Genomic DNA, 16,565 nt, shown 5'->3' with positions numbered 1-16,565 from the left:
CTCCCATCATTGAATGACCCAAAATAAACATAGGATATTATGCCCAATAAGGAATTTAGCATTGATCAGCAACCTTGCAATCATGGACAAGCATTAAATGATATATAACATTTTGCAATATTCCAATGTGGTGTTGCCCAATCTCTATTTGGTGGATGGTGTATTTATCTCTGGTAAAATTTGAAATAGGTGTCATCTATCCCCCTTCCTTACTGTACACTATGGTGCCTGTGAATATTTTATTATATTAGTACCACTCTAAAAGTTTAGAGTATAGGTATAATAGGGGTTGGGTTGTAATGTGTTTACATTGGTATTATATATTGCTTACCCAAATCAACATTCATGAGTAGTGTTTTATAATAAATTGTGAAACTAATCAATACATCTTCATGTAACTATCATCTTATAGACCCATGAATGAAAAATTGTTGCTGATTTCACTACCATATTCTGAACCTTACAAGAGGAGATAAATTAATATTATACTGTTTGTTATACATCTTGTCCTTTCAACTTTGACCTTATGCAATATAGAAATGTAGACAATCTTCTTTCAGTCAGAAACAAGAAAATGATAAACATTGCAATATTTTGAGCTGGAATTGCAGATCTTATACCTCCCTCAACCAAGTAGTAGCAAACTGGGCATTGATTATAATTATAAGAACCTGTCACTTATTAGAGTAGGAATATATAGGAATTTATCATTTTCTCTATTCTGACTAAACAAATTGTATCAGGTTGGTATCTATAGAAGCTGGGCCTAGCCTACATTTTTCATGACTGTTCTAGGTCCAAGAACAATGCCATCCTTAGTCACAGTGTGCAGAACACAATATCTAATTTAAATTACCTCCCCTTAATACAGATCAAAGTGGGCTCTACTGCATGTTATACAGGCACAACAAATAATGAATGAATGGGCTTGTAATCATAAACTTCCAAACTTTTAGACTAATGATACAGTTGGTAACTTTCCTGTTATGTCCAAGGGGATAGAGTGGCAGGGCAATAGAGCACTTGACTGCTTACTTGAAAATCTCAAGTTTGTGCCTGGAACAGGAGTCTGTAGCATGTCCCTGAGTCCACTCAGCACTGGTGGGTACCTGACTCACATTAGGGAGAGTAAAGGCAGCAGGGCATAGTGCTGAACATACATTCCCTTCATGTGCAGTGGTCATAGAAACAGATAAACTTTTACTTCACCTGCTCTGTCTACCCAGAACAGAGAAATGACTATCATTGATTGATGTGTTTAATTGAGGTTGATACAGACCAGATCACAATGATAGCCATTGCCTATTCCATTATAATAGATTTTAATCTAACCCCCATTAGAACTATTAATACTAATAGTTTCGCTGTCTGTGTATCTATCTGACAAGAACGCTCTAGAGAAAACACAAGCAATTAAAAAACTTTCACAGTGAAACGAAAACGAAATATGACGTCATTTTGAGCATAAAGAAGAAAATAATATCAAGCCGGAGAGTGCACACTGTAATATGACGTCATTGATTCTCGAGTAAACATTGAATAAAATGGCAATTTTGTCTAATCTAAGTGGTTTGCTTGAAGAGTTTCTTTCATACAATTCTTCGGGTAGGTGTTTCTTTCAGACTTTTTCCTCCCCAGAGGCGGGAACTTTTTCTAATCTAAAAAGTGTTTAGCTTGCAGTTTTTTTTCAAGCATCTCTTCCGGTAGGGGCAAAGCCCCGCCCAGATTCTTCCTTTAGTTTGTATGATCTACAAATGCGACCAGTGTTTCTTTCAGACTTTTTCCTCCCCGGAGAGGGGTGGGGGTGCTTGAAATTTTCGGGGGCGGGGGTAGAATTTTCTGGGAGGGGGGCGGACACTGGAAAAAGTATATAATTATATTTCGTTGAATGGGACGGTAGACATGTTTTGGAGTGTGTGGGGGGGGGGGGGGAGGGGGGCGAAGCCCCCTCCTCCCAAGTAGAGTTGCCTGAAAGAAACTCTAAATGCGACTTCTGTCGCATGGTTTAGGGATATGCCTATAACTATATTTTGTATAAATTAAAGTACCGAGAAAATAGACAGCACCTATCAACCTAGCGCTCGTTGTATCATTCCTCAACGGGCCATTTTTCTCGTTATATATATTTATTTATGGATTTTTCAATGTAAAATAAAAATCTGCAACAAATTAGCAGTATTTTATGAAATTACTTCAATTTGAATTAAGTATTTTTTCTCAGTTTTTATTTTTTCCTTGCTTGTTAAATTTTCACAAATGTATTTACAAAGAAAATTCTTTTTCTCTTCAGTATAAAATTTCTTTCCTCATATGTATGTCTTTTCTTTTTTTTTTTCAGATGGTGCTGGAACATACAAACCTACACCACTGCAACAAAAAATTCTAGTATGGGGAAAATTTTACCCCTCTGTTGATAAAGTGCCAGATAGAATCACGTACGTAGGCTTATTGAGCGTTTTTTTAAAACAAAGAAATGTTTGAATTATTGGATTAGTCACTATTTCTTCTTCTTCTTCTTCGTTCTTAATTGTGAATATGGTGGAGGATTCAGACAAGTAGTCCAACTTCGTGGACAAACCGGACTGTGGCCTCCAGTTTGTCAGGTGCCCCATATAATTTTTCCCTGAGTGGGGTGGGCTGGGGCCAGTGTCTGACTCGTGCCTGGCTATACAACGTACATTCCTGGAGTACGTGCTCCGTGTTTTCCGGGGCCTTGCCACAAGGGCACATTTCGCTACACCCAACCTTCAGTTTTCTGTTCATGTGTTGATTTAGTCTGTTGTGGCCTGTTCTAAGTCGAAAGATTATGTATTGTTGTTTTCGTGTTAAATTATAATAGCCGTCGTCTTTAATGTAGTGAGGGTGTGTGACAGACCACATTTGCGTTTGTTTGTTTTTTATTATTCTTTTTATTTCTTTTGGGTGTAGCGAAATTTCCGGTTGTGGTTTCTTTCCCCCAATTTTTGCCAGCTGGTCTGCGATCTCGTTACCCTGGATCTGGCAGTGGCCCGGGATCCACTGCAGCACAATTCTGCTGCAGGTATTTTTTAGCCTCTCTAGTGCTGTCATAAGTGTTTGAATATAGGACTCTGGATTTTAGTCACTATTTGAGAGTAAGGATGTCAAGTTTTTTCCATTGACTTTGGGTTGTGGAAAAGCATATCTTTATGATAACTCTAGTCTACTGCCTTTTATATCTTTTATATTCAATGATAAACAAACGCATCAAAATATCTCTAAATGATGTTTTAGCATCTTGTTGTAAATGCAGATTAACTGTTTTATTTAAAAACTCTGTGGGTTTGTGGTCAAATCTTACTAAGTAAACATTGAGTATATTGATAATTTTAAATTTTTTTTTACAAAAAAAACCTCTTTATTTTTGAAAACACTAAGTAATGTAAATTCTGTTTCATAAATTACTTTTTAAAATGAAAATTGTGTTGTCACACTTTCTTCACACTTTACTTGTCACATATAGTCACAAAATCCAAAATCCACTGCCACCTTGGAGTGTCTAATTTATAGATGACTCTTAACCTATACATTTGAATGGGGTCATCCGTAAATGCCATCACACATATTTTGTGATGATGCATGATAAAAGGTCGGGGTTCAGATAGTCTGACATCACTTTTTTGCATTAAAAAAAAAATTAAGTTAGAAACTTAATTTGAGAAGTTACTTTGCGTTTTAGAAATATGTTTTAATAAATTGTGATAGAAATTGATTGTGTCAATATCTTAGAAAGAAATCAATGTTTAAAAAAAACATTAAACTGCAATTTTGAGGGGGTTGTAGGATATGTGATTTCATTTTAGGGAGGGGGGTCTGGCTTTTTGTGTGACATCATTTATATATGACCCTTATGTCTTCTGAATAAAAAAAACTTACATTTTTTCCCCTCTCATAACAGGAAGGACAAGATGAAAAAAGCAATGGATAAATTTCGCATTAGGGTTTCTCTCATTATGGTGGCCATGACATTAATAGGATCTGTAATAATGGCAGCCATTGGGCGCCACCAGAGGGCGCAAGGATTAAGTGTAGCAGGCATGAACTTAGCCAGAGCTGAGCAAATAAAATCAAGTGCAGAGAAATAAAAACTTGTTTCCTCCAACATTGAATAAATTACTTAGTGTTATGTAAAAAAAAAATATGTAAATTTTTAGGTTAGAAGTTGAGGTATGTTGATTTAATTACCAATTTAGTGTGTGTGTGAATTCTGAATTTGTTATAGATACAGATGTTGTGGTGGACTGTTAATAATGAATATTAAAATGTATTCATGGGTATGAGCGTGGGAACGAGTTTTACATGAATAATATTTATACTTTATCTCAAAAAAAACTATTTTGTTTCAAGAAAAATATAAATAGAGCTCAATTCAGTTACATGTTCTATTAAAAAATCTGTATCTTCTCTTGATTCTGATATTAAAGAAATATAACTTAATGCCTTGATGAAAATGATATTGTTAAGTGATTTTTTTTAAAATCTGCATAAACAATTTGTGTGTGTGCTAATTACAAGCTGATGTATTATTCTACAAATTCTGTAATACTAAGTATGTTTGTCAAAAGGTATACCTACATACTCATTTGTGTTGATCTCCACTAATTGTTTCTAGTTGCTTTGTTAAAATATTTGATCAGGGATTAGTGTGGTTTGAAACATTGCAGAACAAATGTTCTTTTCAGTGCATGTCAATTTTTTGTTTATTGCAGAGTATTTTTGTGATGTCTTTAGTTTGTATTTGTTGAGTACTGTGTCAGCAGACATGTAAGAAATGTGATTTTATAGTTTTGGAACAAAGGACGGTTTTATTTGTGTTATCTATTTATTTTTAGGTATTGGGGGTTATTTTTTCTAAAACTTGAAATGGATTAAAACAAGTGCTGCTCTGATATTTTATGATGTTGAAGCTGTTTATTGTTTCTGTGTGCATGTTACCATATAAACAGGATACAAATAGTGATGATAGCTATTGTTGTTTTTAGTAAAATAGTTGCCTCCCCTGATGGTTTGGCATTAAAAAATTACAACTAATTGATATCAAGTTAATTTCTTTTAATGAAGAAAGTAACACTGTAGAAGTTGGAAGAAAGTGCTAAAATAATTTGGATTAACGTCAGATGTGAGAAAGTGCTATAATATAGGTTGAATTAGTGAGAAAGTGGTAAAAACAAATCTGGATCAAATTCAATCCCAGAAAGTTTAAGTAAGCTAATATAATTTGGGTCAAAATTAATTAGTGAGTAAGTGCTAAAATAATTTAGGTCAGCTTCATACTGAAAAAAAGCTCCAATAATTTGATTAAACTCACATGTCAAAATAATTTGGGCTAGTTGAAAGATCAAGCTACAACAATAGGCTAATGTACATACATACATAGGCTACATACACAGAGGCGTAGCGACCCTTCCCGGGGACAAACTTTTCGATTTGCACCCCCCCCCCCCCCTCAAGATTTCGATTTGCACCCCCTTCAAACTTTCGATATGCTCCTCCCTCAACCTTTCAATTTATTTTTCCAACCCATTTTGGCGCCCCCTAAGGTCGGCTCCCGGGGACATATGTCCCGCCCCCCCCCCCCCCCCCCGCTACGCTACTGTACATACATATGTACAACAGCAAATGGATATAACCTAACCTTAGACAGCCGTCATTCCGGGGGTTCATGGGATAATTGTATGATTGTGTGGTGTAGTGTACTGTATTGTTATGTTTGTATTGTATTCTAGGTTATTGTTACAGTAGTAGAGAAAACTACGTAAGAGAAATGAGCAAAAAAAATCTAGTACTCTCATAGTTATAGGCTATTGGCTACCAGTGTTTCTTCCATACTTTTCCGGGGGGGGGGGGGGGAGTGCATGGGGTATTTGATATTTTCGGGGGAGGAGGGGTTTGGCGGACACTGGTAAAAGTATGTTTTCTATATAAATTTCCATCTCGTTGGGAGGGGGGGGGAGGAGGTAGACTTTCTTAGGGGATATCTGGAAGAAACTCTGGTGGCTACTAAAACTAAAAATGTAACATCTTGTTGACTCTCAGCTTTTCCATATCTTTAATTACTTCACGTGACCGCGCCCGGGCTAACTACACCTGTAATTTATATACTCCACGGCAAACACATGCATTTTACAGGAACCCTCTCAAGAAAATTATTGAACCCTTCTTCTATGTAGCGGCTAGCCTGATGAATATAAATAATTCAGTAACCGCAACCCACTGTCCCGCAGAAGTGAGTTCCCTCCCTTGCCCATACACCTAGGTCCTAAACCCTCATGTATCTTATAGCGTCGGGCGGACGTGTTGAAAAAAAAAAGAAAGGGGGAGAATACACGTCGGCCTACCATGAAAATTCCGGCACCTTCTGTTGGCATGCGCGACTCACACTCGCGCGCGTGTTCTCGCTATACCTTCAGATGTGTGAACTATGACCTTTTTTAATATACTCTGAGCGTGTACGTGCCGTGTTGTTGCTGTGTTTTTAATTGCATGTTACCCCGAGTCCAGACGGTGTGTTGCAGCGATGGGAAGGTGAGTCAATGTGTATTTAAAACTTGTCGACACACTTGCCTAACTACAAAAGTGAACTACTGAGTGTAAATTATTAAATCATATTTCACTATGGCTCGCCTAACTGCAGGAATTTTAATAAACTTATATTGACAGAGAGTGATAACTACTGGTCTACCTTTACTGTGAGTGCCACTCGCCTGTAAAGACCACTACCTTTGCAGTGACTGCTACTAGCCTATATAAGCTACTACCTTTGCAGTGAGTGCTAACTACTAGCCAATATAAGCTGCTATCTTAGCAGTATGTGCTAACTTCTGTTCGCTATAGGCAACTACCTTTACAGTGAGCGCTACTAGCCTATTTAGCCTTTAGGTCACTACCTTTGCAGTGGGTTCTAAATACTGAACTCTATAGGCTGCTAACTTTACAGTGAGTGCTAGCCTATAAAGGCTGCTAACTTTACAGTGAGTGCTAGCCTATAAAGGCTACTATCTTTGCAGTGAGTACTACTTGCCTAGATAGGCCACTACCTTTGCAGTGAGTCCTAATAACTGGTCTCTATAGGCAACGAGTGCTACTAGCCAATATAGTCACCTACCTGTACAGTGAGGGCTACTAACCAGCCTATAATATAGGCTGCTACCTCTACAGTTAATGCTATTACCAATATAGGTGACTACATTCGTAGTGAGTACTGACTACTAAATTCACGGATATCTAACACAGGGGTCGGCAACCTGCGGCTCGCGAGCCGCATGCGGCTCTTTTGATATCAAGATGCGGCTCTCCAGCTCCTTAAACAAATACTAATAATCTTAATCAAAAAATAAAATATTTGAAATAAAAAAAATGTTAGTGGCTCTTTAAAACCAGGGAAATTTTGAAAATTGTAACTTTTGGCTCTTCCGCTTCAAAAGGTTGCCGACCCCTGATCTAACACGATTCCATCAATAAATAAAACGCAATGCCGGACTCAGTACAACAGCACATAATGTTCTAATCTATGACTCATTTAAAGTCTAAGTAGGGCCTTCACGTTTTACGATGATCGTACTTTAAAAAATGGTCACTGAATTATGGATAACCCCCAGTAGCTATCCATGGATGAGAGTAGAAGTGGATGGTTACTGCAGTTGTTTTTTAAAAAAATCAACCATCCCTCTTAAACAGCTTTAAGTTTTTTAAAACAGCTTTTTATATATGAGAGGATTAAAACTAGAAAAGTTTTTTTTTACATAGGTTTTTAAAATTTGTTTTTAGCTGTCATTTATTTTAAGACCAAACAAGACACTATTAAACTTTTAAAGGGGGATGACTATATATAACGGGGAAGGGGGGTGTGACACTATCCTAGAGCAGGGGTCGGCAACCTTTTGGGACAGAAGAGCCAAAAGTTACAATCTACCATATTTCACAGTTTTTAAAGAGCCACAAACATTTTTATTTCAATATTATGATATTTGATTAGGTATATATATACATATACATATATATATATATATATATATATATATATATATATATATATATATATATATATATATACATTACATTTAAAATATGAAATAATATTTATTCATAAAAAAACATACACATGTTTCGCACAAAACATATTAAAGTAGTTTAGCAAGCTCTGCTCGAAATTATAAACTTTACATTGTTATTAGATCTATATCTTTAATAACGGAGCATTGCAGACTAATATTTTTATGAGTTTTAAAAATAAATTAAAATAATTAGTAATATGTGTGCATGGAGTTGAAGAGCCGCATCTCGACATCAAAAGAGCCGCATGCGGCTCGCGAGCCGCAGGTTGCCGACCCCTGTCCTAGAGGGGTGACATCATAACAAAAAAACTCCCAAAGGGGTCGTCCATAAATGACGTCACACTCGTAGGGGGTCCGTAAGTTTATGATGGTGTGTGATGAGGGGGAGGGGGGGGGTTCAGACGTTGCGACGTCACACTTTTGCATTATAAAAAAGCAATGTTAGAAAACGAATTTTAGACGTTATTTCGCGTTTTAGAAAACTGTTTTAATAAATTGTAATAGGAATTGATTAAAATACTCTATTTTGACAGAGTTCAGACAAGATTTTAGAAAAATATGGATGTTTAAAAAAAAAAATCAACTGCAATTTTGAGGGGGGGGGGTGTAGGCTGAGGTGTGACGTCATTTTAGGGGGGGGGGAGGGGGTCTGGCTTTTTGTGACGAAGTGTGACAGGGGGGAGGGGGGGGGGGAGGTAAAAATCGTCCAAAAGGCATGACGTCATTTATGGATGACCCCTAATTAACGTGTGGACGTGCTTTTAGGGGTAATTCCTCTCCTCATCTATAGAGAAATCCCTGAAACAAACTGCGTTTAATCATTAAATCTGGGACGGCCTGGCCTAGCTAGACTGCTAACCCAAGAGTCTCGAGTTTGAATCCGGATTCAAATGTGCACACCCAACTCTAATGGGTACCTAACTCACGTAAGGGAAAAAAAGGCGGCTGGGCATAGTGCTGACCACGCTATCCCTTTATATGCCGAGGCTTCTGAAGCAGTTGAACTCTACTTCATCTGCCCCATGTGTCATGGGCACGAACGGGAAATGATAATGATGAATCATCACATCAGATTAATTTCAACGACGATGTTGTTTCTACATTAATCTAATTAATTTAAACGAGATTTTCGTTTTTGAAAAACTCAATAATGATAAAACACATTTTCTCAGATTCCATCGTCTCCAAAAGGAATGAAGCTTCACGAGGAGTAAAATGAGAGAACCCTATACACCATGTATTCATCAAAGTTTTTGTGGCCATCCACCAAATTCAGAAGACGACAGTTCCTCTGTTTGTTTCTGATCATCATCACGACATTTTTCATCTTTTCATTACTGTATACAGCGGAAAAGACTAACAAGTACAGGAGGATAGCATTAGGTAAATGTGTGTTTGTTTTGTTGGCGATACAAGCTTTTAAATAAGGTGTTTTGTATTAATATTGTGTACCATTGTACTGTAGTTAAGCAACATAATGGTACTAATTTTGCACTATTATATTGCTGCTGTACATCATTGTACTGCTTTTGTACCACTGGTACTTTTTTGTACTGTTGTTATACACCTTTTTACTACTGTTATATGTCCTAGTACTGCTGCAGTACACCTTTGTACTCCAGATGTACACCCTATTACTTCAGTTGTACACCCCAGTATAGTTGTTGTCCACCTTTGCACTGCTGTTGTACACCCCAGTGCAGCTGTTGTACACCCTCAGTACCACTGTTGGTCACACCCTAACCTTATACCCCACTACCACGGTTGTACACCCCAGTACTGCTGGTGTACACACCCCAGTACCACTGTTGTTACACTCAAGTAGTACTGTTGTACACACCCTAACCTTACACCCCCACTACCACTGTTGGACACCCCACTACCACTGCTGTACACCCAAGTACTGCTGTTGTACATGATTAAATTACTATTGCACATCCTTATACTTTTTTATACCCACAAAGACAAAACATACTTCATCCCTTCGACTGTCCTGAAGCTCATAATTTGATACTATATTCCACAGGTTTGCTATCTAATGCTGTTCATCTCAACTTCCTTGCCCCCAAAACACCATGCAGTCTCCCTTTGTACAACTCTTCCCGTAAGTGTTTCATGGCTTTCCAAAACAAAATATTTTTTAGTTTATTATTTAGTTTTTTTTAAGCAGAACCAACATTTGAAGTATAACAAGTGGCAAATTAATTATCGAGAAATATAAAAATAAATTTCGGTAAAATTTTAATAAATATGATTATGATGGCTTGAGTGTGTGGTATGTCACTGAGTTGACTCAGCTGTTATGTGTGTCGCTTAAGTTGCGGAAAGTCTACATTTATTTTTAATTAATGCTTTGTTTATAAAAAAAGTCTCTTCATTCATGCCTTGTTTTATGATAAATATAATTAATATATTTTATATACTATCCGTAAATGTCATTTGTAAAATCTGACCAATTAAATTAAAAACTATTAAATTAAATAAATTAAAAGTATAAGAAAAAATCTTCAACAATGTTTAAAAGTATGATGTCCTTAAGGACCGCATGGTCAATAGGGTAATTGAACTGGATTTCACCTGTTTCCCTGTCCTCAAGCTTATGAAGGTATTGAGTAGTCAGGTATACAACAAAGTTGGGTGGACTCAGAAACATCCCACAGCCTCAAGCCCTTAATCCAGACTTGAGGCATTCAGTAGCGTAGCGAGGGGGGGGGGGGGGGACATATGGCCCCGGGCACCGACCTTAGGGGCGCCAAAATGGGTTGGAAAAATAAATTGAAAGGTTGAGGGGGGCGGGTGTGCAAATCAAAATCTTGAAGGGGGTGCAAACCGAAATCTTGAGGGGGGGATGGGGTGCAAATCGAAAAGTTTGTCCCCGGGAGCCGGGAAGGGTCGCTACGCCTCTGGAGGCATTTGAGTTAGCGGTCATGTTCTTATTTAATGCCTGGCCATGCAGTCCTATTGTTAAAACTTATTTTTTTAAATTTTTGCAGATGGTCCAATTAATGCAGACACTGACACAGTGCCTGGTCTGTCAGAGCTGGTTGAAGAGCTAGGACCCAACCTCGTACCTGGAGGACATTTCATTCCTCCACACTGCAGGTTCTCAGATCAGTGTTAATTATTAAACTTCACAGAACAAGTTTACTTTCTTCTCAAGGATAATTGTTATTTTTTTTTCAAATACTCCATCAATAGGGAATTAATGAAAAAATCATGCTTTTATAATTTAATTAATTTTAAGTTAAGTTCTAAATTGACATTTTGTATGTTTTACTTGAAATTTATTTTTTGTTCCATTCATCACAGGTAAATTCTTTTTTATTTAAAATATATCTCTATATGTAAACATGTAAAGCAGCTTAAAAAAATGTTAACACAATGAAAAAGTGATGAAAATTGAGTTTGGTATTATAATCATAAAGAAAATTAACCATTAACTTTTTATAACTTGATCATTATGAAAAGATATAGTTTTTACAAATAAAATGACTCATGTATGTGCTATAAACTGTTATAAACACTCATATCTAACTTGTTGCCACTAGATCTCAGCACAGGGTAGCCATCATTGTACCATTCAGAGAGAGACAAATACATCTAAAAATATTTCTGCGGCACATGCACCCATTTCTGCAGAGGCAAAACTTAGAATACGGAATATTTGTGGTCGAACAGGCAAGTATCTCGAACTTAAAAGATGTATTTGCTTCAGTATAATCTTTTGTTTTAAACTGTAGTATAAAGCCAGAATCAGAATTTTAAAAATCTTCCTTTAGTGTTAGGAATTGTTAATGGTATACTAAAGCAAGTATCAAATTGCATTAGTTGTTCCTTTGTTGTTGTTGCTAGTTTTACAGTAGCATATGTACATTAGTATGGTCAAAAGGCAGAGCACTCAACTACTAACCAGACAGTTTTGAGTTTGGACCTAAATCCATACCATCTGATGGGTACTTGACTCACTTCAGGAAAAGTTAAGATGGCTGAGCATAATACTGACCACACTACCTCTTCATAAGCCAAAGTCAGGTAAACAGATGAACTCTACTTCATCTGCCTCACAGACCATCTTGCGAATGGGAACAGGACATTCCCCCCCCCCACATTACCCCCCAGAGTAATTACCCCCCTGTCAATTAACCCCCCCCCCGCCCAGTAGGACATTACCCCCCCCCCCCCCGGACAGGGTTAGAGTTAGGGTTAGGGTTAGGGCTAGGTTTAGGGCTAGGGTTAGGGTTAGGGCTAGGTTTAGGGCTAGGGTTAGGGTTAAGGTAAGGGTTAGGGTTAGAGTTAGGGTTAGGGTTGTGTCTAGCGTTGGTTTTGGTTTTGTGTGAAGTTTTAGGCTAAGGTGGGTAATGTCCTGTAGCCCTTGGGATAAGGAAACTCCACTGTATTAACACAAAAATGAATGACTAAAAATAACAGTATAAAGTTTTGTTTTGAACTATTTTATTCCTTAATTAGAATAAATTAGAATATTAAATGACATGCAAATAAATATTGCATTTATAAAATGTTACTAGGCATGCTGCCCAGCTTTGCTTAGGCTTTCGAAAACATTGAGAATTTGAATGCTTAATTAATTCGCCCGAGGGTCGGTCTACGACCTCAGGAGTTATGAAGAGGTTCCTCCGTGGACATTTTTTTTCGATTTATAGCTCATATAAGGCGCCGGTCAGTCGAGGTCAGTTTTGACCCCATCATCGTAGACTTTTCGGCCAACCGGCCACCGTGTTCTGTCGCCCCAAGGCAAGATCCTGCCAAATTTGAAGCGCCTGCGGCGCCGGGAAGTGCCCTGTCGGGCACCCGACAACTTTGCTTTATATATTATAGAGATTAGCAAATTGCATAGATAAACAAAGATTTCAATAAAGTAATTAAGGCCTGAAATACTTTAGTATAGAAATGTATTATTTGAATAGATGAATCTAGAATATCTAGATCTAGAATCCAAATAAATAAAATAAATTTTATGAGTTTAGGCCGGAAAAATTGTATTGTATAGGCTACATTTCATAGTGTACGTAGATCTAAATCAAATTTGAATTAAATAGTTCAGGGGTCGGCAACCTTTTGAGACGAAAGAGCCAAAAGTTACAATTTACAACATTACCCGGGTTTTAAAGAGCCACTAACATTTTTATGTCAATAGTTTATTTGTTTAGTAATTATATAATCCTAAACAAAGATCATACTATATATATATATATATATATATATATATATATATATATATATATATATATATATATATATATATATATATATCGTTTAAAATAAATAGCTTTGAATATATGAGATAATCTCATTTTTTTGTGATGAGAGGATCTACTATGTAAGTCAGAGTACTTGAATTTGTTTTGAATAGCTCAAATATCTCAGTGAAAACACCCTTCATTATGTTTATATTAATGCTGAAGTGATTGAATAGTAGCATTGGTTTCATAACGATATTTGTTTCAGATTTTTCGTAATTAAGTAATTTACCGCTCATCATGTATTCAACAAAAAAAAAAAGCTTGTTTTTTCGAATAAACCACTACTTTAAGCAAGACATAGGCTAGATTTTCCTTTCAGTTTTAGTTTCTTTGTGATATCCACTATGAAGTTGAATGTTTCAATTCGAAATGGACAATGTAATAGGAAGTACACTGAGATAGATAGTAACTAAATATTCTAATAGAATAGTTAATGTTTATTGTTTATGTCTATTGTTATATCTTTTATTACCGAGTGTTGCAGACTAATATTTTTATAAGTTTTGGAAATAAAATAAAATAATTATTAGTATTTGTGCATGGAGCTGAAGAGCCGCAACTGGACACCTAAAGAGCCGCATGCGGCTCGCGAGCCGCAGGTTGCCGACCCCTGAAATAGTTCATTTCTTTTCATTCTAAACACGGCAGATGACGTCATTAGTTAATGTATAAGCAATAGTGACGACACAGTTTTATGCGTTCTTTTTCACATATATTAATGCTTTTCCGGTTGCATAAATAATACTGTTTCTCTACATTCGAATACGCCTTAAATTTTTATTTTTCTTCTTTAAATAAAATTGTGGTTATACATTTAAAACATCTAACATATTATTTTCAACAAAAGTCCGTAAAAAGTTCTCGATATATCGCTGCCGATTCTGACGTGATGTCCGGCGAAAATTTTTTGCGGACAGAGAAAGAGAGAGAGAGAGAGATGTGCGAACGTGGGGATTTATAGATTAGGATTGAATAAAAGCTACATTAAAAATATATTTCAAGTAACAAAATATTTTCAGGCTGAAGGGCAGCTGTTCAACAGAGCCATTCTTATGAACATCGGTTTTGTGGAGTCGTTAAAGCTTCGTGATTATGACTGTTTTGTCTTTCATGACGTTGACTTATTACCTCTAGACGACAGAAATTATTACACCTGTGGGGATCACCCAGTTCACCTCAGTGCTTCAATTGATGTCCATGGCAACAGGTAAGAATTAATTACTTTAATCACATCTGTTGTGTGGCAAATACATACTGCGGTTCCATCTTAGAAGAATTAGATGAACTACCAAAGTATAGGGAAATAATGAATGTAAATAAATTAAAATTTTCTTTTCTTAAAAAAATATAGCTTTATATTACAAATAAAAGTAAATATCAGTATTGGTAAAATAACTTATTTTAATGCAGTTTAGAAGTTAAATAATTAAATTACTTCATTGGTTGAGTATGACAAGAATTATACCTTAACATTTCAAAGAGTACACATTTTTAGGAAAAAACTATCTTTATTCTTTTATTTTAAATTTTCTTAAATTTGTTTTCAGTTTAACAGTAGGACTTAAAATTATAAAAAAAAATCAGTCCAATAAAAGATTTACCCCAGGTAAAATTAATCACTTGTGTTTGATCAGAGGCGTAGCGACCCTTCCCGGCGCCCGGGGACAAACTTTTCGATTTGCACACCCCCCTCGAGATTTTGATTTGCACCCCACCCCCCCTCAAACTTTCGATTTGCACCCCCACCCCATCGAGATTTCGATTTGCACCCCCCACCCTCAAACTTTTGATTTGCAACCCCCTCAACCTTTCAATTTATTTTTCCAACCCATTTTGGCGCCCCCTAAGGTCGGCGCCCCGGGACATATGTCCCCCCCCCCCCCCGCCCCCCCCCCCCTCGCTACGCTACTGTGTTTGGTGTACCTGTATTTTATTTTCCCCCACAGATTAATGTATCAGAACATATTTGGTGGGGCGTCTATGCTAACAAGAGATATGATGTCACGGGTGAATGGTTTTTCCAATGTTTACTTTGGATGGGGTGGGGAGGATGATGATATGTCATACAGGTGAGTACTTTTATCCACACTTGTAACCATTTATAGAATTAAAATTTTTTATTTTTTATTTTTAAATGTTAACATTATTGAATGATAAAACTTTAGAAAATCTTTCCTTATCTTAATATGAAAAATATGTATGGATAACTTAATTCTTTTATCTTTAGCAACTAAACTTTGGTAGTTCAGACAATAGTGTTACACTTTTTTAATTAATTATAATGAACAATTTAAAGTTTTCATTGTTAACTGTTTCTGAGATTTTTCATTATTAGAGTGCGAAGTCATGGCATGCTGATATCTCGTTATGAGCCATGGGTTGCAACATACACTATGATGCGACATGCCAAAGAAAACCAAGAAGACAGGTTTGTAAGACGACATCCTAATTTAAAACGTATGTGGTTGCAAACCAAGAATTTTGTTGATTTGTAGAGGGATAACTATGTATGTGTATATATATATATATATACTTATGCATATACATTATATATATATATATATATATATATATATATATATATATATATATATATATATATATATATATATATATATATATATATATATATATATATATATATATATATATATATATATATACATACATATATACAAATTGGTGTATGCAATTTTTGTAATTCAAATGTGGAATTCCTCTGTCTATTTTGGTGACTGGTTTTCCAGAACACAGCTGCTTGCATCAAGCCGAAATCGAATCCACAAAGACGGCCTCAACACTCTGAAATACAAACTTCTTGATCTCAAGTTACTTCCCCTGTACACATGGGTGTATGTTCAAGTCAACCAGACGCAGCTATTGGATGATTTAAATGTCACACTGAAGAAATCAACCAATCGAAAACATGATAAACATGACTAACTTTTATTGCTTTATAACAGTGTAAATTTTCAATGTATTTATTATATAATAAAATCTGTTTAAAAAAATGAAGGTGTTTTGTTATTGGGATGGATGTGGTACCAGACTATTCTGCTTTATAATAATGAGCCTGTTGATAAACTTCCAAGTGTTAAGGTTAGGGTTATAGTCGGTGCCGGTGCCAGGTTAATTAGCGTCTTAGGCAAAACTTATTAAAACGCCCCCCTTTCACACAAATTAATTACTAAAACAAATGTATAAGAAAACAATTAATTAAAAGTGACATATT

General features: G+C 36.1%; 1 protein-coding gene across 1 annotated transcript; it reads left to right on the top strand.

Moving 5' to 3' along the window:
* The first annotated feature begins 6,442 nt into the window (after positions 1 to 6,442).
* LOC131932907 (beta-1,4-N-acetylgalactosaminyltransferase bre-4) lies at positions 6,443 to 16,301 on the top strand. Its single transcript, XM_059289798.1, has 9 exons — positions 6,443 to 6,543; positions 9,245 to 9,455; positions 10,099 to 10,176; positions 11,066 to 11,174; positions 11,621 to 11,750; positions 14,353 to 14,540; positions 15,280 to 15,402; positions 15,669 to 15,761; positions 16,081 to 16,301. Exons 2-9 carry the CDS (start codon positions 9,308 to 9,310, stop codon positions 16,274 to 16,276), a joined length of 1,065 nt encoding a protein of 354 aa, XP_059145781.1. The 5' UTR covers positions 6,443 to 6,543; positions 9,245 to 9,307; the 3' UTR covers positions 16,277 to 16,301.
* Positions 16,302 to 16,565: the final 264 nt, after the last annotated feature.

The sequence above is a fragment of the Physella acuta genome, unplaced genomic scaffold (assembly GCF_028476545.2).
Source record: "Physella acuta isolate Inbredline_101_S28 unplaced genomic scaffold, ASM2847654v3 ptg002312l, whole genome shotgun sequence".
In the NCBI taxonomy this organism is placed as follows: Eukaryota; Metazoa; Mollusca; class Gastropoda; family Physidae; genus Physella; species Physella acuta.
This window is presented reverse-complemented; position numbering and strand designations above follow the sequence as displayed.

Excerpts from the sequence above, each read along its gene's own strand:
- LOC131932907 (XM_059289798.1), top strand. The coding sequence starts at position 9,308 with ATGTATTCATCAAAGTTTTTGTGGCCATCCACCAAATTCAGAAGACGA. Across the intron at positions 11,175-11,620 it reads TTCATTCCTCCACACTGCAG|ATCTCAGCACAGGGTAGCCA; the intron begins GTTCTCAGATCA and ends TGTTGCCACTAG. Across the intron at positions 14,541-15,279 it reads ATTGATGTCCATGGCAACAG|ATTAATGTATCAGAACATAT; the intron begins GTAAGAATTAAT and ends TTTCCCCCACAG.